Source organism: Acomys russatus, chromosome 17 (assembly GCF_903995435.1).
Source record: "Acomys russatus chromosome 17, mAcoRus1.1, whole genome shotgun sequence".
Lineage (NCBI taxonomy): Eukaryota > Metazoa > Chordata > Mammalia > Rodentia > Muridae > Acomys > Acomys russatus.
In genome coordinates, this window is record NC_067153.1 from 16152908 (window position 1) to 16176929 (window position 24022).

At 46.9% G+C, this 24022-nt stretch overlaps 1 protein-coding gene across 2 annotated transcripts in view; it reads left to right on the forward strand.

The window, feature by feature from the left end:
* Zfat (zinc finger and AT-hook domain containing) overlaps window positions 1-24022 on the forward strand; it is a 184462-nt gene that overhangs the window by 59593 nt on the left and 100847 nt on the right. For both annotated transcript variants that reach the window (XM_051159571.1, XM_051159572.1), the window contains exons 4-7: window positions 14325-14510; window positions 16994-17144; window positions 20976-22429; window positions 23159-23391. In XM_051159571.1, the coding sequence (XP_051015528.1) occupies window positions 14325-14510; window positions 16994-17144; window positions 20976-22429; window positions 23159-23391 (2024 nt within the window). The remainder of the gene's footprint in view (window positions 1-14324; window positions 14511-16993; window positions 17145-20975; window positions 22430-23158; window positions 23392-24022) is intronic.

A 24022-nucleotide genomic window follows, 5' to 3' on the forward strand; every position in this document is an offset into this window, starting at 1 on the left:
AGCTATCCTGTCCTCTTCTGGTCCTTTAGACAAGTACAGTGCCTGCCACTTAGGCTGTGCTGCTGAGGGTGAGGGTGCAGGTCCGTGGAGACAGAGGCCCTCTGATCCTTTGCACAGAGTTCATAGTTATTCCCAGTGTTGCTTGGAGGAAGGGAATTGGACACCTAGAGCTGGGAGCATAGGGGAGACTTTAGGGTATTGTCTTGGAACACTTAACTTGGGTTCCGTGCTTAGGTCACTGCCCCTTGGCAAGACGGCCTAGCGGGCACACAGAGGAAGGGGATGCAGGCTATTCTGATGAGACCTAATAGGCTGTCACCAGACAGTTGGGGTAGGAGGGCCCCCCACCCCACCCATCAGTGGTCTAGGGAAAGGGAATAGACAGAAGAGGGAGGGAGGGAGGGAGGGTGAGAATGGGAAGATAAGAGGGAGGGGATAACAATCAGGATGTAATGTGAACAAATTATAATAAATAAAATATACATAAAAAAAAGAATTGGAGAGTCTACTTAGGAATTTCCTAAGGCTGGGTGGAGAGTGCATGTAGAAGTGAAATGTTGAGTCCGGGTCTCTGAGACTCCCATGATCCAGTCACAGTCTCGAGGAAGCAGCATCCTGCATTGCTGATCTTGATTCTTCTCCCTGTCTCCCCGCAGGCCCCCATGAGTTAAAACCTCTAGTCCTGTTGATACTTTAGCCTGACCGTGGATGTATGAGCTAGTGAGAAGCAGGGCTGGCACTGCGTTCACCTCATCTGTTGCTGCTGTTCTGTGGCTCTTAGGGAGCAGAGGACACTTGGGCACCTTTGGAAGGATCTTGGGTACTTGCTAAGTGTTGCCCCAGAAGATTTCTTACTAACACTTTTGAAAAGAAGGCTCTGTCAGCATCTTGGAGCCAACTGAATGCTGAGTGTGCTGATGACTGTGCAGTGGAGGCCTGCTGGACCATGCTGGAAGTAGCAGGAGCAAATCAATGATCATGCTGCTGTCTGGATTTCAAGGAGCTCCCTGCTTTCTCCCAGTGTGGACAGGCCAGGGCTGGGGTGGATGTAATGCAGCTCCTGCCGTGGGGCTTTATTGAACAGAGATGCAAGTGTAGATAAAATGAGGGTTTCAGCACCAGATTTATGAACTGAGAAAATGACCAACCACTCCAAAGTATGTTTGAAGGGAAGGTTAGTATTGTAGAGATGAGGGAGAGTATAGCTAAAGGCATCTGGAAGAGTACAGAGCAGAGAGAGAATGTAGAAAACTGAACACGGCCCACAGGCTGGACAGGACCATGAGAAGAGACAGAGGGGTGGAGAGGAAGAACAGAAGAGAAAGATTAACAAGGAAGGAGGGAGGAGGAAGGTGGAGGAAGAGGGAGGGAGGGGGAGAGAGAGAGAAAGAGAGAGAGAGAGAGAGAGGGAGCGCGCAAGTGCTAGAGAGAGTGCTAGTGAACTAGCAAGGTAGCTCATGGCAGAACAGCAGCATTTTGTGGGAGTAAGAAGCCGCAGGAAGAGAAGCCCATGAGCTGGAGAAGTTTAGGTAAGGAGCAGGGTAAGAAGAGCTGGGGAGAGCCACAGGTACTTGTGATTCTGGGTGAGCCTAAAGGCCAGCATGCACTTTGGTATATTAATAGGAAACAAACATTGCCATCTGTCCCTTTTGATAGCGATGAAGAAATGTCTCCTTTGGCAGGGAGAAATGGGGCCCCAGAATTTGGGGGAGTGGATTTTCCTGTGGATCGGACACAAGCAACTGCTGTGTCTGAAGGATTGTTCTATGTCCCTGTGGCAGTCTCTCAAGAGCTGAGAGGTCCTGGAATGGATAATGGTCCAGGGCTGGCAGCCCTTCAACAAATTGCCTGGACTTCCCAGATGTTGAGGATGTCTACTGTAGCCCAGCGCTAAGTGAGGCTTCACAGCACGCACAGTCCGTCCTCAGTTTACTACTGGACTTATGCTGCTGCTGTTGGGTGCTGAGGGAGACTGTGCGGATCAAACTGAGTTAGACAAGTCCAGTGCTTTGAGCAGCTCAGTGTCTGAGGAGCAGAACAGGGGTGCAGACACATGAGCTACAATGGAGGAATGAAACCCATTTGGAAGGTAGTACAGTACCTCTAGTGGAATATGGTGGGGGTTTTCTGCAGGAGTGTTTTGTGGGCTGAGTGCCTGCCATCTCTATCTAGCATACTCTGGCAGCAGGGGAGGAAGTGACAAAGGTGGATAGGCATTTGCTGCTCGATGGTGTGTGCCAAACCTGGAGGGGAAGCAGAGGCCGGGTGGTACACTCAGTGAGTGTATAGTGTGTGGGGAGGGGCATGCCACCTGGAGGCCTCTGCTTCTCCAGGGCCCTTCTTCTTCAGAATCTCCTGTGGAAGCTGCTAGAAGCAGGCCTCACCTGTCTTTCATCACAAGAGAGCCAGGGAGGTGTGAGAAGGCCTGCGGGAAGAGGGGAGGAATGATGCATATTCAGCAGGTTAGAGAGAGGCCGGGAATCTTCCTAAACCACTGTATTAACAGGGTGGAACAAACTGGTGCCAGAGTCCCAGAATCTAATCCCTATCACTCTGCTATTCCGACAACTGTTCTGGGGCTTTCATCAGTGTGGCTGATAATTCGAGTCTCTAGGGTACTCTGAGATTTAATTAGTTCTGGGGGAAATTTAGAATAGGGATTTTAGAATATCAGTGCAATGCTAATCCTATAGGAATGCACATAAACTAATGCCTACAAACTGTGGCACACTGGTCCTGGAGACATGTGACATGCAAAGCACTCTGTGACTTGCTGTGGGGAGTTAAAGGGTTGACAACCTGTCTTTTGTGTGTGTGTAGAGTTGGGAACTAAGAGCACAGGGGTAAAGGAGGGGTGGCAGCAAAGAGCTGGAAGATGTTTGTACAAAAGGAACACACTTAAGGGCTGTGGCCACTTAGTCCTTCTGTATTGGTTACCACACTGCTGCGAAGGGCACCTTATGGAGAGCGGCTCAAGGCAGGGTTGGTTTTGCTTTCAGTGTGAAAGGGTGCAGTCTATCATGGTGTCATGGTGAGCTGCTGGCTCACATCTGGGTGGACCAGGATGCTGAGTGATCAGGTTGCTGCTCAGTCTCTCTTTTCCCCATTTTTATTCACTTCAGATCCCAAACCAGTGAAACAGATGGGCCCACATTCAGGGTGGGTCTACTTGTTCAATCAATGCTCTTTAGAAACACACACACACACACACACACACACACACATACAGGTGGGGTGGGGAGGAGGGAGTGGGATCTCCTATATGATTCAATCACATGAACAATGAGGAGTAACTACCGCAGCTTTCTTTGTGCAAGTGTGGGGGACACTCAGCGGAGTTGAGAGTAAATGTGTGGGTGCACGCATGCTTACACGTAAGGTGCCAAGTGGAGTGGGAGCACTTGGACCCCTGCTATGACCTAGAATCATCAAGTGCCTGCTGTCTGTATCTCAGTTGATGACTGCATGGCGTCCACTAAGCAGAGAACCATAAAGTTCTCAAATAAAAGTTTGCAACACTTCAGGCATATACTAGTGACGGTGGGTAGGACATGGCTCGAGGGCTGGAATAGTGGTGTAGAGCTGCCCTGTAGCTCGGTTGTGAAGTGTGGAGATGGAAGTAATACTTGAAGGCTTGAGGAAGAGCATGGGAGAGGGATATAGTGTCAGTTTAGTTACAGAGGAACCAGCAACCACACAGAAGGCACAAGGATCCTGCCTAGGACCATGAAGTGTCTGATACAGCAGTGAAGATTGATAGAAGGGCACTCTCTTTAGAGATGCTGAAGGGAGAAGATGGGAGGCTGTGCTGTTCTTGGCCTGGGAGCTTGAGTTGACGGGGCAAACCTGGCAATCCCAAGATAGCCGAGATGATAAGCAGGTTTCGTAGACAAGAAAAGTTCATTTTGGTTGAGGATCAAGTTTGGTTGCTTGAAAGTGTGCAAGAGAATGCTCCCTGTCAGATCATTGAGGCAGCATGCCGGGTCATGGCCTCAACATCAGGGTCAATAGTAACTTGGGGTGAAAAGGTTGTCCAGGGGAGTGGATGGAAGGAAAAGAACTGGATGTCTAGGGCAGCTTCCTGAGGACCTGGGATCATCAGAGGCATGCAGCAAAGTGCTTGCCTTTATGTAGAGGTGGATGGGCGAGCAGTGCAGAGTGGTGTTGGAAGCTCAGGGGGATGAGGCTGGTAGAGAGGAGCCACTGGGGTCTTGCTACCCTGACAGGTAAAGGGCTAGGCTTCAAAGGTCTCAGAACTCCACGTGGTTGTGTTGTAGGTATCTACTAGAGGAGCCTACTTGAACATGGTGGGTTTAAACCAATACAAAGTCGTTATTAGCCTGGACAGTAACTATACTGGGTATTCTGGATCCCAGTGTAGCACCGAGTCTTTCTCAGGGTGAGCTTTTAAGGACAAAAACCATGTTCTGAGTTGACATACTTCAGCTTAGAACAGCTAGCTAAAAACAGAACCACAGAAGCCAAAAGGCAAGGTTAGTACATTTAGAGACCTTCCCAGAACTATGGACATTGATGGATTAGGCTTTTGTTTTCACTGTGGCAGGTGGTGCTCCCTCTGTGCTGAGTTTTATGGTCACAGTGGTGCTTCCATCATGGAGTCAGTTGTGCTAAGGTCTAGGGCCTACTTGTTACAGTTGGGGGTGGAGATGAAGTTATTCAGTGACCAGCAAGGGAGTCTGGGAATAAATCTTCACCCTATTCTCTTTTTGCTTTCATCTCCTGCTAGTGCCTCCAGTGGCCAGACCCAGTGTGAAGCCATAGGGCTCTTGGGTCGCCATCCCTGGGGGTGGGAATTGGCTAAAGAAGAGGGGCCAGGGGCACTGTTACAGAATCTCAGGGTACATGGATCCTTTTCTCATTATCTACCCTTCAAAGACATGTTAGATTTTTCTTCTTTGCAATGGCTGCCTCTAGTGTTCTGCCAGGGCACATCACTGCATGCTATCATGCTAGGCCCTGATGGAGGGGAAAGGCTGGAGCACAGTGTGTAAGCCACCCGGGAACATCTGCTTCCTTGTCTAAGGTTTGCTTTCTCCTGTGCAGTGCCATCACTTTTTGAAATGCAAGGAAATGAAATACAGAGAATTATGTTAATTTGCTAGGGTTGAAGAGCCACTTTGCACAGATGTCAAGAAATTAAATGTTATAGTTGTCAGAAGCTTGAGAAAACACAAGGCTAGGTAGCAGGGCGAGGCAAGTGCAGCCAATCTCTAACCTTTTCCCACTCCCAGGGCTGACCCCTGGGGGTTACAGCTTTCACTAATACAAAGCAAACTAAAGCATGACGTGACTCTGAATGGGATGCCTTGCAAGACCCCAGTGGGTGCTCCAAACCGTCCTTGTGTGGTGCTGAGCACTGCATGTGCTGCTGTTCTATACTGCTTATAGTTCTGAGGTGTTTCCCCAGATAGGGGCTGATTTAGAAGTCTGACACAGGGAGAGTAATAACAACCACCGCTAACAAACTAATCAGGATAATATTGCAATAAAAGTGGCTTAAAATTCTGAGTTGTTTACTTCTAGAATTTTTAGACTGTGTCTGACCACGTATAAATGAAACTAGTCAAGGTTGTTGGTGACCTGAGTTCCAGCCCAGACCGGAGCTGGACTTAGAATGAGACAGACATATCCTGAGACCCTGTCACGTGCGCTTGCTTCACTGTGTGACAGGGCACTGCGGGTGTCACAGTGACTCATTCTGCAGATGCTGCTCTGAGGTGGGGAAGGCTCCACATGGCTGCGGATAGGCAGAGCAGGCTGTCAGCTGTGAGGCCCTTGACATGGTCTCTGGTCATCTCTGCCATGCCCTCTCAAAGCTGACTTTTACATCCAGTGACATTTGGCCAAGTACCCGGCACATCCTAATCCAGCAGTTTTGACACCGTTACCAGGGTCCTTCATGAGTGCTCAGGGGAGGAACTGCAGAGACCAAGGTCAGATGTGCAAGGCAGTGAGAGGATAGTCGTGGGGCCCCCATCTGCTTCATTTTACCTTGGTTGGCATGTCTGAATTGATTGACGACACTGAGATTTCCTGAGGAAGTCACGTAAAACAGTTCTACTGTTAAAAAGCATTTGAAAGTCACCATCCAGTTGTGCTGACAAAGCTGGAGTTATGCAATACTGAAGTATGATATAGGATTTGATGGACAAGGGAACTTTGGCTAAGGACCTTGTTCTTTGAAAGCAGGGATTTATAAAAGCCTTAGGGGGGAAGAAAGGCATATGAAATGATTGGCTAGAAAGGCACATGCATGCGTGTAGGAACAGTTATGAGTTCTGGTCCCAGGTCTTGACAGCGCTTTGCCTGCAGGGACCAAGACATCCTTACAGCGGTGTGGTTTCTCTCTCCTGTGATACTGACTGCAGGAAGAGCAGACGGCAAAGACCACTGCTAGGTGTTTAGTGTGAACCCTGCAGCTGCTGATGGGGTTGATATTGCCTTCCTACCCTTCCTGATAACACAGCTCATCGGTTGGGACCAAAAAAATGTGGCAGGCATTTGACATCCCCTAGTTTGTCCTAAATCCTAAGTATCTCAGATAGATTTTAGCTATTGATCTCCTAAAACTTACATCCTGTTGCCTTTGGATGGGAATATTTCCTAGAACTTGTTGAAAGTACTTTTAAACATTTATTACAGCTTGAAAATAAGCCAGGGTGTGGTGGTGCATGCCTTTAATCCCAGCACCTGGGAGGCAGAGGCAGGTGGATCGCTGTGAGTTCAAAGCCAGCCTGGTCTACAAAGTTAGCCCAGGACAGCCAAGGCTATACAGAAAAACTCTGTCTTGAAAAAAAAAAAAAAAAAAAAAAAATAGAAAAAGAAAAAATGGAAACAAAAACAAAGAAAACAAAAAAAGAAAGAAAAGAATCCTACTTTAGGATTAACTGTATATGCTAATTGTTTAAATGTCACTTTAATACAATACTTGGATTTATAAAGAGGAAAGGTTTATTTTGGTTCATAGCCTCTGAAGTTTTAAATCTATGGTCATTTGACTCTGCTGCTTTGCGGCCTGTGATGCGACAGTACACCATGGGGGGATCATTTGGGAGAACACAGCTACTTAACTTGTGGTAGCCAGAAACAAAAAGACTCAGAATCATTGGCTGGGGCTCATCCCACTGCACTTAACTTGTCACTAGACCTCTCTCTCTCCTCTTAGAAGTTCCTCCACCGCCAACGTGCTGCAGGTTGGAGACAAAGCTTTTAGCATGCTGACCTTTAGAAGCACCGGAGCTTCGAACAAGATCACAATATACCTACACATGTGTCTGCTGCAGAGCACTGCACAGCTCAGCTGCCTGTGCTGTCTTTATTTCTGGAACTTGGGTGTGGTTCTTACAAGGCAGCAACTTGGGGCTGGAGTGATGCTCACTGGTTAAAAGCAGTAGCTGCTCTTCCAGAGGACCTGGGTCCTCTGCCCCACACACACACGGGAACTCAAAACCATCTATAACTCTCATGCCGGGACATCTGATGCTTCTGTGGGCATTGCATGCACGTGGTTCACATATATACAGGCAGGAAGAAACACTTATAACATAAAAATAGACAGACAGACAGTCATTAGCTTGTCAGCTCTTCAGTGATTCCTCATTAGGCACCCTTCCTATACTGAGGGAGAAAGGTATCAGTCACGCATTCTCTTGAACAGGAGCAATTGTCCCAAATTTCTTGTTGGCACTAGCCTGTGAGCCTGGATTTCAGATGAGGAGTTTCTCACTCTGTCTGGTGCCTTGTCATCTTGAGGAGGGAATGACTTTAGGGTTCAATCTTCCTCTGTGCTGGGGAAAATAAACACTTGTCTGCTGAACAGAGAATTGCCTCTTCATAACAAGGAACATGGCTGCCGGGCTGGAAGAATTGGGAATACCATAGACAGCCTTATTGGTCCTGAGAATGCCTGGCCCTGGCCCTACATCTGTTGCTCTAGGAGCCAGCTGTGCATTTGAGAGCTGGGCAGGCTTTCCTCCAGGCTCCAGTGGGGCTGCTCATCTGCATAAAGTGATTAGGAGCAAATAGCTTCTTGTTGTTTGTGGAGACTCAGCTGAAGCCTCAGAGAGCAAATGCCAGTCTTTATTCTGGCCAAATTAGCCTTAAGCACAGATGGCCTGGGCCTGCCAGAGTGAACTGGGCTTGGGAGGAGATGCTTAGCAGCTGCAGTATGTGAACCGCCTGTAAGCCGGACAGCTTTCTAGCGACAGCAGCAATGGTTGTGGCAATCATGGTCCAGTGCAATGGTTCTCAATCTGTGAGTCATGACCCTCTTGGGGCCACATATTAGATCTTTACACTGCGATTCCTAACAGTAGCAAAGTTACACTTATGAAGTAGCAGCAGAATACTTTTATGCCTTGGAGTCATCACAACATTAGGATCCCTGTGTAAAAGGATCACAGCATTAGGAAGGTTGAGATCCACTATTCCGGTATATCAGCTAGTCCCCTCTTGTCTTTGGGATCTGCTCTGTTAGATCTCTATTATATAGATCAAATAGCAATTTGAGCACAGTCTTGTCCCATTCTGAACTCCTTATGCAATTGACTCCTCTTCATGTACTTTGTCTAATGGTCTGCTTTGCACAGTTTCAGAGGACAGAGAGGACAGTGGGACATGCTTGCTTGGCAGTTGAACAGACTTACACACAATGCTAGTCTGCCACTTCAGGGAGCATCTCAGCTATGTCATTTCTCCCTCTACCCACACTTTTCTTTTCTTTTTTAATCTCTTTAAGGAGCTGGTAGTAGTCCTCAAGGGCAGAGGGGACAGAGACAATGGCAAGTACAGTGTGCTGCATGCCTGGGGTCTAGTCGTTGTTCCTCAGGGTTGCTTCTGAGCTGCCAGAGGGTGGGCAACAGGCCTGGCCCTTTTCCAGGTCCCTAGAATCCCATGTAGGGCTGGACACCTGGAGACCCTTCCTTGTTAATCAGTTAAAGAATGAATGACTTTCCTCGTCTGAGATTTGTAGCTCTTCTTGTCTGTCTCTGTTGAGTATCTCTTCCTATTTTGTTGTGTGTTGGGCACCGTGGAAGTTGCTGAGTGGAGTGGGCTGAACCACGCTGACCTCACTGAGCTTCTGTTTTACTAGGAGACAGTTGAGAAAGAGGTTACCGGTGACAGGCCTATTCTCAGTAGTGCTCCTGACCAGTAGGAGGGATGCTGGTGTGAGACTGGCTGTGACAGTGCTTCAGAGTGACTGGTGCTGGCTCCACCTCAGTGACTGCTTAAGTTGTGTGCAGGCCATTTGTATGTGGCAAGGGACATATAAGTGCTTCTGCTGCAGGGTATGTCAGAGAGTGGTGAGCACCCGGGAGCACTGAAGGGTATAGTGGAAGTTTTGGTTTCTTTAAAAACTCAGTTATGTTATATAAACAGGATTTTGTGTTAATCCCAAGTGTGGGATATTGGGCTACTTTAGTTTGCCCACAACTGCTAATTGCCTCGTGTGGAGTGTGGTCTACGCCAGCTGCAGGTAGTGGAATTCTGAATACTCTGGGAATGTATAAATATCAGAGCCCAAAGAGAGGAAGGGGCTTTTAGGAGATGGACAGAGGAGGAAGAAGGCTGCTTGTTTATCCTGCTGTGTTTGCTGTTTGCTATTGCTGGATGGCTAGATATCCTGACAACTGCGATTGGTATTTTCCCAAAGAAATTGAAGACCCTACCAGTTGGAACTGAGTCTAAAAAGACCTGCTTTCCTTTCCCGTCTAACCTTCTTTCTTTCCTACCTAGGGCTGGGGGAGTTGGGAGGGAGGTAGAGGCATTAAAAACCCAAATAGAATAGAGTAAAAAGCAGTTCCTACAAAAAGAAGTATGAGTCTCTCAGAAAATACAAGTCTGCCCTTCAGGTTTTCTTCCAGTTAATTTTGTGAGTCAGCAGAAAATCTTGTGGACTTCATTATGGCAATTTCATACTCACACACACACTGTACCTCAATCACATTTATTTCCTTATTCCCTCCTCTTACTAGCCCCCTTCCTTTCCTCAAACAGTCTTTCTTCCACTTTCATGTCACACACACACACACACACACACACACACACACACACATATATATTTTACATATGAGAGAGATAGGAGTTAACATGAAGTATATTGTCTCTATCTTCCTCTCTTTCTTTTTCCTATTTTCCCATTTCTTCCTTCCCCCATTATCTCTTATTTCCGTGCCCCCCTCAACATACACACACACACATACATACACACACATGTATAATTGCATACATACTTATAAACATATCTATACACACAGGCATGAGAGAAAATATGTACTACTTATCTTTCTGAGTCTGGTTTATCTCACTTATCACAGTATCCTTCAGCCCATTCATTTTTATGCAAGTGTCACTATTTCTTTCTTATTTATAGCAGCCCTGCTTTTATTCTGATCTCTTACTTCTTTACCTTTCCCTGCTGCTACCTCTCAACACCATTTACTCCCAGTCCAATATTTCAGCATGTAAGTCTTTAGGGAACAGCCACCCTTTGAATATAGTAGTTAGTCATGGAAGATGAGTAGGTCCAGGGACTAAATGTGTCATGATTGTACAGTCAATTTGTGGCCCATGTTGTTGGAGCCATGAGGGGGAGAAGATGTGCATGTGAGGGTGTTGCTTGGGAGTCAAGGCCTTGGCCTCAGGGGATAGTGTGACAGATGGTTTATGGTAGTTCTTGCAGACTTTCATACTATCTGCTGATGGAGACAGGAGGGTGGCCATTAAAGGGCCCAAGTAAGACAGTAACTCAATTAGGTTTGGATTGTAGAATGGTTCACTCAGGAGCTAAGATGGAGGGTGGTGTAAAGATCTTACTAGAGGAGACACCAGTTACAAACAGGTTTAAATAAGAGTAAAACTCTTAAATAAGAACAAGCTGTCTGAGGTCAGTAGTCTAGGACTCAGTGACACTGCTGTGTGTCCTACTTTTTCCTTTATAAGCGTCAGTGTATTGAAAGAAGCTTTTACTTGACTTCTTATATGGGCTACTGCTTGCTACAGTTCCAGGAGTGGGCCTGGTGAGGTCTGTGGGCAATGTTTTGCGTATTAAGGAAGAAAAGTGCTTTCAGAAACCCCTGACATCCTTCTCTCAGCTCTGCACTGGCCAAGCCCTGTTCCTGCAGCCCTGACACTCAGACTCTTCGGGTGCTGCAGTGTATTCTCAGTTCCTACAAAGGGAAATGGCCTTTCTAGAGAGGGTGGAATGGCGGTGTGTAGCCTTGGAGTTGGGGCATGGCTGGCAAAGGTGAGAGAGTGCTTGGTGGTGACCTTTGATGGTTACCAAGCTTGCCCAGAATTCTCTGCTTCCTGCCTGGCATAGGCATATGGCCAGACACCTTACACTCCCATCACTGTATGCTGGAGCTAGCCCTGTCTCCTCCGTACCTTTTCTGCTGTGGTGGACTGAACTATTAGTTAAAACAAACTTCTTATTACTTAAAGCTGCCTTTGATAGCTGTTTTGTCACAATGATGGGGAAAATAACCAACTCAGGTGCATACTAACGGCTTGACCACAGAGCAGCCAGGACGGAATCAGTAGCTGCTAGCTGCAGTAGTCAAGGTGAGAGATGGTATCATGGTCTCTTTTCTACCTAGGCCGACTCAGACCCCTTCATTTGCTTTTTAATCTGACGTGACTTTTCTAGCCTTCACCTACTGCCAGCCACCAACCGCTGTACCCATTTCTGTAGTATATACAGCTGGTGCCTACTGCTGCGGCTAGGACCTCTTCACCTCTTTTTACCCTGGTTGATAGTGTGTGCCCTTGTTTGCTTGTTGTGGATTTATATTGTTAACCAGGCTTAGCTTCTGGTAAGCTCAGATTCTCAGGTCTCTTTTTCGTGTCAACATATCTGTTCTTGGCATATCACCCACATATTGAATCGTATCCCACGGTGAATTCTGTTATAGAGTGAGACACCATTTTACAAGCAAAAAAAGAAAAATCCATTAAATGTTGTTCTACCTTTTTATAGCATCCGAAATAGCCTGCTGTAGTATTTATGTGCATGCACCACGCGATATCTAGGCGACAGAAAGACTTCTGTAATGCAGACAATTTGTAGGCCTCTGGAAATGTTTTTGTTACAGCCACTAACAAATGAAACAAGGCAAAAATTGCTGTGAGACATTTTGCATAGCAAGCTTCGCACCGTGTAGGCTCTGCCAGCAGCCTTGGAGACCAGGTGCTGTGCCCGTCCTGTGGCTTCAGGGTCTGGAGGTATTCGTGTAGTGTTGGTCCTTGACTTTGGGCCTTGGAGAGCAGCATACGGTTCTGATTCCTGATACCTCCTATCAGCTTCCTCTTTTGTTTGTTGTTAATAGATTTAAAACTAATGCTATTCTGTTAGAGACTAACCCACACTGTTTCCTGCAGATCTGCCCATGGTCCAGGAGCCTGGCAAACACTGTGGTGGTTTACGGGACACAATGTGAATGCTTGGTTTGGTCACTTTGTCTTCTTAGCTTCACCTCAGCCAGCATGGCTTGCTAAAAATTCACTCTCTAGGTTATTGGTTGTATATTTATTGGTACTTTGTGTCAGGCTGGCTGGGGCTGACTTGAGATGTAAGAAGTACTGAAGACTGGTTTCTGCCTGTCTCCCTGTGCCCATCCCCCAGCTGCATTGGCCTCAATGATTCCTGGTTTCAATCTCATCTTCCTGATAGCCCCATATATTTCTGTACTTTCCAACACCCGTCTTCACCTCTGCCTGTATGCTTACCTGTGCCGCATCCCTTGTCTGTCCCCTATACTCATGTCTCATACAGAAGAGTGTGGAATCACTCCCAGTGTTCTCTCCAGACCTTCTGAAGATCTGGTCCTCAGGCGGTTCATTTCAGACATGGTGATTCTAATAAAGCTCTCTCTCCCCACCTTCCTTCTGTTTTATCTCACTTGGGCCTGGTCAGGTGTTTGCTTCTAGGGCACGCCTTTGTTCTTCACTGGTATTGAGCCTGTTCCTACTCCTTAGGCTAGTGCCAAAGTTGGACCTGCAATGGCTGCTGTTGTATGTCTGCGACTGATACAATGCCTTGTTCTGCAGTGATTCTGATTGTTCTGCAATGCTTCGAATGGTTTGCAAACCCGTTTATTTTGTACTCCAAAACATGGCATGTATGTAAATCGTTAAGCTGACCCTGCTATTCCTTGGATTAGGTGGCTTCAGTGGCTCACCATTATCTTCAAGAGATGTATATAGGAGCCAACAGGTCCTGTGATACCCTAAATGTGTTTTTCTTGGCTTCCCATTGTCTTAAGAAAGGTCAAGTAGCAACCAGCCTTGAGAAACAACAGCCCCTGATAAAAACCTGGACCTATTATCTTCCTTTGAGCCATCAAAAAATATGACAATCACTCCATGTCCCAGGAGTCTCCAGCAGAGCCAGGCCAGGCATGTCTACATCTTTTGTAGTACTGGTTGATTGGCCTCCATGTCCTCACCAAAGGGAGACTGAGGCTTTCACAGCATTCTTGGTCTTTTGGGATTTATTTCTTACTCTCTGTTTTGGTCACCCTCTCCTTTCTCATGAAAGTGTGGCTACCAGGATGCTCAGCCCAGTATTTATCCTTTGCCTTTGTCTTCCTTTGTTAGACTGCAGCACTGACGTTTTTTATCACACACATTCCTGAGACCACACAGCTCTTCCGTCATCACTGGTTCTCTGTCTTTCCCATCCAATGCTTCATTAACCCCCACTCTTTCATTCAGCCATAGCTAACACAACCATAAAGTCTTTTTGACTAATCAGGTAGTCTCTTCCATCCTGTTCCTGACTCTTCTTTCAGGCAACACAGGACAGAGACTGCTCTCGATCATACCTGTTATCTCTTTGTCTGCTCTGGGGTGGAGGCCCTTGAGGGCTTGGTATGTTCCTGTTCTGTGTCTACCATGCTGTGTCAGGGGATGTGCCTGGGAAGTATAAGTTGATTAGGAGAAGGATTTTCTTGGACTGTGAATCTCAGATAATTTGATCTGCAGTGCTGATATGAATGATGCCTCATGAAAATGAGCCCTGGGTCTGTGCTACTTTGTCCAGCAGTGCATTCCTGGTATCCAGTTTGACCTGGATACAGTGAACATGCTTTGTATTGAGTGTGTAAAGAGCCAACAGCGTTAAATGAGCCAGCACAATGTCCTGCCTGGCATTGCGGGCCAGAAAGAGAAAGAATGGGGTGGGTATGAGGATGGAGGGGAGAAGAACGGAAGCATCTTCTTTGCCATCACCTCTGGTAAGAGTCATATTTCCATTCCAACTTGTTTGAAAGGATAGCTTATGCATCTTGGTATTTTTTCCCTAGGTAATGAGTCAGATGTTGAGCTAGAAAAGACGTACAAAGAAGATGATCGAGAAAAGGCTTCCAAAAGACCTCGGTCTCAGAAGACAGAGAAAGTCCAGAAGATCTCAGGAAAGGAAGCAGGGCAGCTTTCTGGAGCCAAGAAACCCATCATCAGTGTGGTCTTAACTGCTCATGAAGCCATTCCAGGTGACTAAAGACAGGCAGGAAATGATACAATGAGAGTGTGTAGCAAGTTGCCCTTGGGGCAGCCTGAGGAAGGAGGCCTAGGTCAGAGCCTATGTGTTAGGTGTCCTAGTGGAGTGTCACTTAGTCACCTGTGAGTATGGAGGAATCACAGCTCCCCCTTATCCTCTGAGACTATCATTTCTAGCTCCTCAGACTGTGCTATTGTCACTCAGGTGTGCAGGACAGTCTTCTGTGTCTCTCCCCAGCTCCTCAGCTGGTGGTGTCCCTGTCATACTACAAGGACTGTCTCATTGGTGGGAGCTGCATACTCAGCCCACACAAGAGCAGCAACTGTTCTTCAGGCCCAGGCAGACACTGCCTAGCTTCTTCACATGGTGGTGGTATTCACTAAAATATTTTTTATTTTTTAGTACTAGACATTTCTGTTCTTTTCCTTGAACATAGCTGGCAGATCTGTTGTGCTTTTGTTGTTGTTGTTGTTTGTTTGTTTTAAAGTTCTCCTGTAGGAAAGACTATTTTTGACATAAACAGTGTGTTAGGTTTTTATTTTTGTGAGAAAATACCAGAGCCAAAAGCAACTGGGGGAAAAGTGTTTATGTTAGTTTGCCACTCTCAGGTCATAGTCCTTCACAGAGGGAAGTCAGGAACTGAAAGCAGGAGCCCCGAGTCAGGAACTGAAGGCAGGAGCCCCGAGTCAGGAACTGAAAGCAGGAGCCCGGAGTCAGGAACTGAAGGCAGGAGCCCCGAGTCAGGAACTGAAGGCAGGAGCCCGGAGTCAGGAACTGAAGGCAGGAGCCCGGAATCAGGAACTGAAGCAGAAGCTACGGAGGAAGAGTGCTGCTTACTGGCTTCCTCGTTCATGGCTCGCTCTCTCTTTTCTTTCTTTCCTTCCTTCCTACCTTCATTTCTTCCATCTATTTATTTCTTTATTTAGGCTTTTGGGGACAGCATTTCTCCTGTGGCCCTGGTTGTTTGGAACTCAGTCTGTAGACCAGACAGAGATCTACCTACCTTTGCCTCTGCCTCCTGAGTGCTGGAATTAATGTCATTTGCCACCATACCTGGCTCAGGCTGCCTTCTCACACAAACCCACTGAGAGCTGGGCCCGCCCACATCCAGCAATAGTAAATAATAGAGCTTGCTTACAGGCCAGGGTGATGGAGGAGGCGGGTACTCAGTTGAGGTTCCCTCTTCCCAGGTGACTCCGGCTTGTGTGCAAGTAGACGTCAGCTCAGTTAGGGGTAGATTTCAAACTATCGTAGAAGTTGACATAAACAAGCTGGCACAGTTTATGATAGATTCCAAGGTATCATTTTTTCCCCCTTTGTGGGTTGGGGCTATTAGCTGTCAAATGAAATGAGGGCACTGTCAGGGTTTTCAGAACAACTCACCCCTGTAAGTATCTGTTTGTAGTGCTAATAGTAGACACTGGAATTAAAAACTCTTAATACGTTTTCTCTTTTATAATTGACTACAAAAGAAGGTGTTCATGAGAGAAAAGACCACATAAAATTAGGCTACTTGAATTTCCTGAAAAGTCACTTCATCTGCCCCACTCTGCTTCAGAGAAATATTATTTTGGGAAAGGAAAGTCCCATAGGACAGTTCCCTGCTCTCAGTGGTAGTTAGAGAAAATTTCCATTATTTTTCTCAAAAATTTGTGGTAGTATTTTGAGATTCCTATGAGGGTAAAAGCACAATGAATTCTCTTTGGTGTCTTAGAAATTTCTATCACAGTCTTTGCCCCAGTCCACTCACAGACTCAAACTCACACATACATACACTCACATTCAAACTGTCACATTTATACTGATACGCACACTCAGCACACATGCGTACACACACTGATACACACTCCTTCCAACTCTCATGCCTACTCATACACACATACATGTACTCACACACACTCACACCCGCACCTTCATACACGCACATGCACCCACAACCGCACAGTGTGCCTGCGCTGAAAGGTCTCAGGTCAGTTTATGTTATAAAGTTGTGGAAGCAAAGGTGACTCTGGTGGTTTTCTCTTTGAACCTTCCATTTCTGTTCATAGGAAGAGAATCAGTGATATTAGGGTGCTCACATTCCCCATTTGTTGACTGCTGTGTTAATGCAGTTTTATACTTGCTTCAAGTTTAATAACTGTGGCTTTGTAGAAATTTTTACAAGTGACATATGTATATTTGCCTGTCTCATAATTAGATGAAGTGAAACTGTACTTCAAGAAGACATTTGGGCATAATACTAGATACACTCATATGCACACACACAGGCACGCATGCGCGCGCGCGCGCACACACACACACACACACACACACACACACACACACTTAAATGAGTTATGTGAATAAGAAAACCAGTGTGTTACATAGAAGTCCTATAGTAAAATGCCCCCCAGGGCCTGCTGACTTTGCTGGTCAGGGTCAGGGCTGCTGCTAGCCTTTACCTCTCAGTAAGCATGTACTGTGTGTCAATCTCAGGTGCTACCAAGATTATTCCCGTGGAGGCTGGACCCCCTGAAACAGGAGCAGCCCCCCCTGAGACTACTGCAGCAGACCTGGTGCCAAGGAGAGGGTACCAAGAATATGCCATTCAGCAGACCCCTTATGAGCAGCCCATGAAGTCAAGCAGGTGAGTTGTCCCATGGGCTCTAGCCAGAGGTGGGCTGCAAGTGCCATGTGCATGGAGCAGGGAAGATCTGTCCATCCGCTGGTCTGGATCTACTGCTGACCTTATCTGTAAAGGGTCTTAACTCATTAGCTTAGCTCCATCGTTCCCTAGTATAGTTCTTCCTCAGAGACCAAGGCGGAGGAATGCTCCCTAAGAGCTGAGCATGTGCTTTTCTTCACATGTCCCCAGTCAGATGTATCCTTAGACTATGAAGGGCACAAACAGGCCCTGGTTTGCACATACTGTGATTCCTTCCAATGGGAAAACTGAAACAGCCCTCATGGCGAGAGCTACAGGAGCCACTACCACTACCACTGCTAGGTCACTACATATACTTGTTATTTCTCCATGATATATTAATATATATATATGTACATCTATATCAGATATACATATATATAGTTTTGTTTTTGTTTGTTTCAAATACAAAATACTAAATGTACTTTTTTTTACTTTAAAAATTTAGTGCACTTTGAAAATATTTTGATTTTAGTACGTCTTAAAAATAGTTGTTGCCAGGCAGTGTTGGTGCATGGCTTTAATCCCAGCACTCGGGTGGCAGATGCAGGTGGATCGAAGCCCTAGGAAGCAAGTTCTAGGACAGCAAGGAGTCTCGAAAACCAAAACAAAACAAAAATGTCTTTTTCTTATGTGTTTCTAGTATAATTTAAATAGCTTAAAAGAAAAAAAAATATCTACCCAAAGGGTCCAGGAACCCTACAAGAAGACAGTCAAGGCTGGCAGATCTGGACCGGGGGGGGGGGGGCCTGCATAAACTGCTGTACCAACTAAGGACAATGTATGCAGAAAACCTAGACCACCCTATTCAGATGGATAGCGCATTCTCCACAGTTGTGTGGAGAGTGGGGACTGACTCTGACATGAACTCTGGTGCCCCCTATTTGACTACTTCCCCTTGGTGGGGAGGCCTGGTGGCCCTCAGAGGAAGGGGAAGCAGGCTACCAAGATGAGACCTGATGGGCTGTGATCATATGGTGGAGGACGATGTCCCCTTCTCTCACAGACTTACGGGAGAGAAATAGAGTGAAAGAGAGAGGAAGGGAGGGGGAATGGAAAGATACAAGTGAGGGGATAACAACGGGGATGTAATCTGAATAAATTATTTTTAAAAATAAAAATTATAAAAATTATATGTATAAAAAAGCTTATGTAGCCTAGGCTGTCCTTAAAGCCATAGTTTTCACATCTCAGCCTCCTGCATGTGAGGACTATAGGCATGTACCCCAAGCTCAGGTCAAGTAGCTGTGCTTTGCTGTGATAGACAGTGCAGGGACTCACACTCTGGGACATTCATCATCCGTGCTTCTTCAAGACTTCCTGAAGTATACATTGCTCCAAATGAAATTGTTGCATAAGGAGTGTAAACTCAAAACCTTAGTGGACATCAAGAATTGCCCTCCTCCTGGAACATGGGCTATTTATTGCTCTTTCAATGTATCTCAGCTGGATAGGGCCTTGTTGATGTCAGTCTATGGACAAGCTTATGAGCAGGTTCTGAAAAGAAAATGTGTGTCCATGGGAGAGCCTTCAAGGATATCGCTGTTTTTAACCGTTGTGAAAAATGGGCAGTGAAGGTGTTCATTCCTTTAACTGACTGGCCCCTTGTTTCTTTCAGATAGATTCCTCGAGGTGGAGTCACTGTAGTAGGGTGTGTGGCCTTTGAATGTTGTTCAGCAGTACCGCTCTTACCAAATAAGGAACACTTGCATAAGTTCATAAATTTAGAAAGCATCCTAGCCCATCACAGCTCTGTGTACTAGGTCACAAGCATCACTGATGGCTCAAGCTTAAAAACAAATGGAGCCTGCTTAGCATTGTCACCAGATGCAGCACATTCCCCACACGCAGGCCACTTGGGCCTCTGCTAGGTATTTGTCTACTAATATAAAAACAAGAGCAAAAGATTCTCTCAAGACCACTTAGTCTCTAGCAGAGGAGGAAATGCTGAGATTTGCTTGTTTAATTAATGTTATGAGTCCAGGGCTTTTCTCCTCAGTGTTCTTTATACAATGTATCACCTTCTGGATGTCTTTGTCATTTGGGAAAGATACAAATTACTTTCCTTAAAGAAGCGTTGGGCTTAGCATGTAAGCCTTCATGTAACTTTCACATTTGAGTATTGTAATTTCATCATGTGAGCTGTACTGTCTAGTATTTATGGACTGCAGTCCACTTAAGTGCTTTAAATAGAAAGAGACAGTTGTATGAATGGTCTCATCAATACAGACCTTGTATCTGCGGTAGGCATAGTTTAGTGGTGCTAACTAATAGCACTGCATGGCTATTAGTGTGTCATAAATCCTTCCTTGCTAGCCTAGATTCCCCCTTCCAGAGGAAGCAGCAGAGGCCAGAGATGCCTTCTCTCTTGCTTCCTTGCTCTCCCTCACTGTTCTTGTTCTTGGTGCATGCTCACGCACTCCAGTGCCTGCCGTGTGTTAGCAGGAGTAGCCCCTCTGAAAGAGCCTTCTCCAAGTGCACAGCCACACTGTGGAGGAGTCACTGTGCACCAGAGATTTCATGCAATAAGGGCACGAGGAAGGGTGAGCATGCTCAGAGGCCATAGGCTCCTTGGGGTCAAGTCACTAAGCAATTGTTTGCTGTTGGGCTGATGAAAGTGGGGATTGAGTAGCCAGCATAGGGCTTAGTGTAAATAGTCACTGATTATTGTCAGAACCTCCACTAGCTCATTCAGTGCACTGCTCGGCACTTTGAAAGAGACAGGCTCCATGGGGCAGGTCCTGCTTTTATTCATCACCATGTATGTGGAATCAAACACATGCCCACCACGCCTGATTAGTCAGCAGAAACTCTTTATTTAATGGCGTGTGAAATGGATAAAGGCAGTCCTGTTTTCCCCACCTGAGCTCTAAGCCAGCAATGGTGGAAGAGGATAGTTGGTGGTGAGTCAGTCATCAGCTGTGTATGAGAGCTCCAGGAGAGAGGAGTGTGCTTCACATCAGCAGTGAACTTGCCCGGAAGCCTGCCTCTCTGACCTAAGAGCTGCGTCGCCACTGGCTTGCCTCGCAGATGCCGCTCTTGCTAGCTGTTGCTCGCCACAGGAAGGTGCATCCCTGCCATGTAGGAGATTATAGATCTTGTTCCAAACTCATTACCATCCATCTGTTTCCTACCTTTCTGGGAAGAAGGGAGGAAATGGGGAAAGGCCAAGGGTCTTTCTCTCAAGACTGTCTCTCTCACGCAAGCTCTCAAAGAGGCCGAGAACCACAGACAGTTAATGGAGGGGATAGGCAAGTGTGGATTATCAGACTTGTTGAATAAGCTCATCATGTCTAGCCTCATGGAGACTGACCTTGCTTCTGTTCATGTGTCCCAGAGTGAACACAGCGTTGGCGCATGCCTGGTGACTGTGCTTGTGTGAATCACAGCCTCGTTCCTGTTTCCTTCTCTGACCACCTCCTTTCCTGTTCATTAAGCTTTGGCCCAGATGTTACCTTAGCAGGGGTATCCTAGCAGCCTTTGCTCCGTTAGAGGTGTCTTCTCACATATACTCTTTTCAGTGACTACCATGCTGCTGTGGGACATTGCAGGACACCCTTCTCTCCTGCTAGAGTTTGTGCTCCCCAAGGACCAGCACCCTCTTTCATCATTGTCCCTGTCTATCTTGTTCTGTTCCCTAAGTCTTATTTGCTGAATAAGTCAATGTTTCACCTTTGCCCTACTCCCTTGCAGCTGACTGCACAGCCCTGTGTGGTTGGTTCACTGGAAAGTTTCAAGGTCTCCAAAAGTTAACGGTCTGTCTTCCCTCCCTAGGTTAGGTCCCACCCAGCTGAAGATCTTCACTTGTGAATACTGCAACAAGGTCTTTAAGTTCAAGCACTCACTGCAGGCCCACCTGAGGATCCACACCAATGAGAAGCCATACAAGTGCTCCCAGTGCAGCTATGCCAGCGCCATCAAGGCCAACCTCAACGTGCACTTACGCAAGCACACTGGAGAGAAGTTCGCCTGTGACTACTGCTCCTTCACCTGTCTCAGCAAGGGCCACCTCAAGGTGCACATCGAACGGGTGCACAAGAAGATCAAACAGCACTGCCGCTTCTGCAAGAAGAAGTACTCTGATGTCAAGAACCTCATCAAGCACATCCGGGACATGCATGATCCGCAGGACAAGAAGGTCAAGGAGGCCTTGGATGAGCTGCGCCTGATGACGAGGGAGGGCAAGCGGCAGCTGCTCTATGACTGCCACATCTGTGAGCGCAAGTTCAAGAATGAGCTAGACCGGGACCGCCACATGCTGGTCCATGGGGACAAGTGGCCCTTTGCTTGCGAGCTCTGTGGCCATGGGGCCACTAAGTACCAGGCCTTGGAGCTGCATGTCAGAAAGCACCCTTTTGTGTATGTCTGTTCTATATGTCTCAAGAAGTTTGTCAGTTCCATCAGGCTGCGCTCCCATATCCAAGAGGTTCATGGAACGGCCCAGGAGACGTTGGTTTTTACCAGCTCCATCAACCAGAGCTTCTGCCTCCTGGAGCCTGGTGGGGACATCCAGCAAGAAGCCTTGGGGGACCAGCTGCAGCTGGCAACTGGGGAGTTTGTGTGTTCAGAAATTGATGTGCACAAGGAGGGGGCTTGTCCTGGGGAAGCTCAGCCTGAGGTGGGGCTGAGGGAGCTGGAAGCCCCTGGAGAAGCACCTGCCCCTGATGTGCCCTTGGCTACCCCTCAGAGTCAAAGTGTTCCCCTGTCTCCCTGCAAACTAGAAACCACTGTGGTCTCCTCTGACCTCAACTCTCTTGCAGTGATTTCAGATGATTTTTTACTGAAAAATGATACCTCCTCTGCTGATGCTCATGCTGCTGCCAGGACAACCTTGGACACACAGCATGGAGGCTCAGCCCAGACTCAGGGCGAAGAAGTCACACTGTTGCTGGCCAAGGCTGAAAGTGCTGGACCAGACCCAGAGACCCACAGTGACCGGAGCCCTCCAGGTGGAGGGCAGAGTGCGGTTGCTCTGCCAGCCAGTGAATCTGATGCTAGTAGCTGTCTCAGGTCAAACCCAGGGGAGGCCTCCGACCTCCTTCCTACAGTGGCTAATGGAGGGGACCTGGGAGTGTGCCAGCCTGACTCTTGCAAACCCTCCTCTGAGCACCATCCCGGAAGCACAGCATTCATGAAGGTCCTAGACAGTCTCCAGAAGAAGCAGATGAACACCAGTCTTTGTGAGAGGATCCGGAAAGTTTATGGAGACCTGGAGTGTGAATACTGTGGTAAGGAAAGGCTGTGCTGGTCAGGTGTGCCTTTGAGTGGAGCTTTCCTTCCCAGCAGCCCTGTCCATTCCTGTCATGCTGTCATCACCTTGGGTTCCGTTTGAGCTCATGTTTCTCATTTAGCACCTCCTAAGTGAGCTACCCTCCTCTGTCACAGACAGGGACAGTGTCATGAGTCTCAGTCGGAGCCTTGCTGGACTCAACTGGGATGGTGGCAGGCTGCTCCTACCACAACTTCCACCATCTTCTGACCAAGAAGAAGCGTTCTTCTGGCTTTCAGTTGTGGCTCCATCAACTGGGTAGAGAGGGTAGGAGACTGGCTGCCACTCTGCATAGGAAGCAGCTCCCCAGCTGGTGGGGGAAGCTTGCTCTGGGAGCTCCCAGACAGCAGGAATATAGGAAGTGGGCACCTTAGAGCCTGGCCCATAGCCCAGAAGGTCAAGAGGGCCCAGAGGCTCTTGCATTTGTGCATTTGCAGGGTAGTGTTTGGCATAATTGGCTCTCCTTTCCTTCTTAGTAACCCTAACACCATGTGAAGGATGGCGGTACCTTAATACTTGAAAACTGCCATTTTTGAAAAGTAATTTCCTGACAGAAGTGTGGTAGAGAGTGTGAAGGGCATACCAGAGAAAGGAGATAAATATGGTAGTTAATAAATGATAATTTAAAAAAAAATCAAATTTAGTATAAAAGAAACTTCCTTGTTCTCATGTGAAAATATTTTTTTAGGCAAACTTTTTTGGTACCAAGTGCATTTTGACATGCATGTCCGCACCCACACCCGGGAACATCTGTATTATTGCTCCCAGTGTCACTATTCTTCCATCACCAAAAACTGCCTTAAACGCCATGTAATTCAGAAACACAGTAACATCTTGCTGAAGTGTCCCACTGACGGCTGTGACTACTCGACTCCAGATAAATATAAGCTACAGGCCCATCTTAAAGTTCACACAGAGCTGGTAAGTAGCAAGCCAAAATGGCAGCCCCCACCTCCCTCTGGGTGCCCATTGCTCTCTCACATTTATGCAGATAGAGCTATCCCTGCTGCAGCTGTGGGAACACCCTGCCCCCTCCAAACACAGGGGACTCTTCTCCTGCCCCTTGATGCCTCACAGAGCATTCACCCCCCACCCAGCTCCTTTCATAGTGAGTCTCTGATTAGACTGAACAAATTGCATTCTCTGCAATTTTTTTTAAGCATTTGAGAAAGTTTACAGAAGAAAGATGTACAGAATGGAAACGAAGCAAGGTTTTCATAAATGGCATTTTTAAGACTTAATAACAGGAATACTAATAGCTGCCCATGTGTGTTGTTGGGGGAGTAAGTTGGATGATTGGATTGGATTAGGTGATTGTACCAGGAACACTGTTGTCATATTAGTGTGGCATTCACTGTAAACATCACAGCATCTGGGAAGCTTTGATTTCAGAAGCTAATCCAAGGTGCCATTAACTGCATGATGGTCATGTGTGGTTCTGTGTGCCTGATCATGTTTCTGATGGGAAGAGGGTAACACTCCTGAGAAAGGTTTAAGACTTCTTAACATGATAAAGAAGCCACACCTGGGTCTGGGTGTTTGGAGGTGTGAA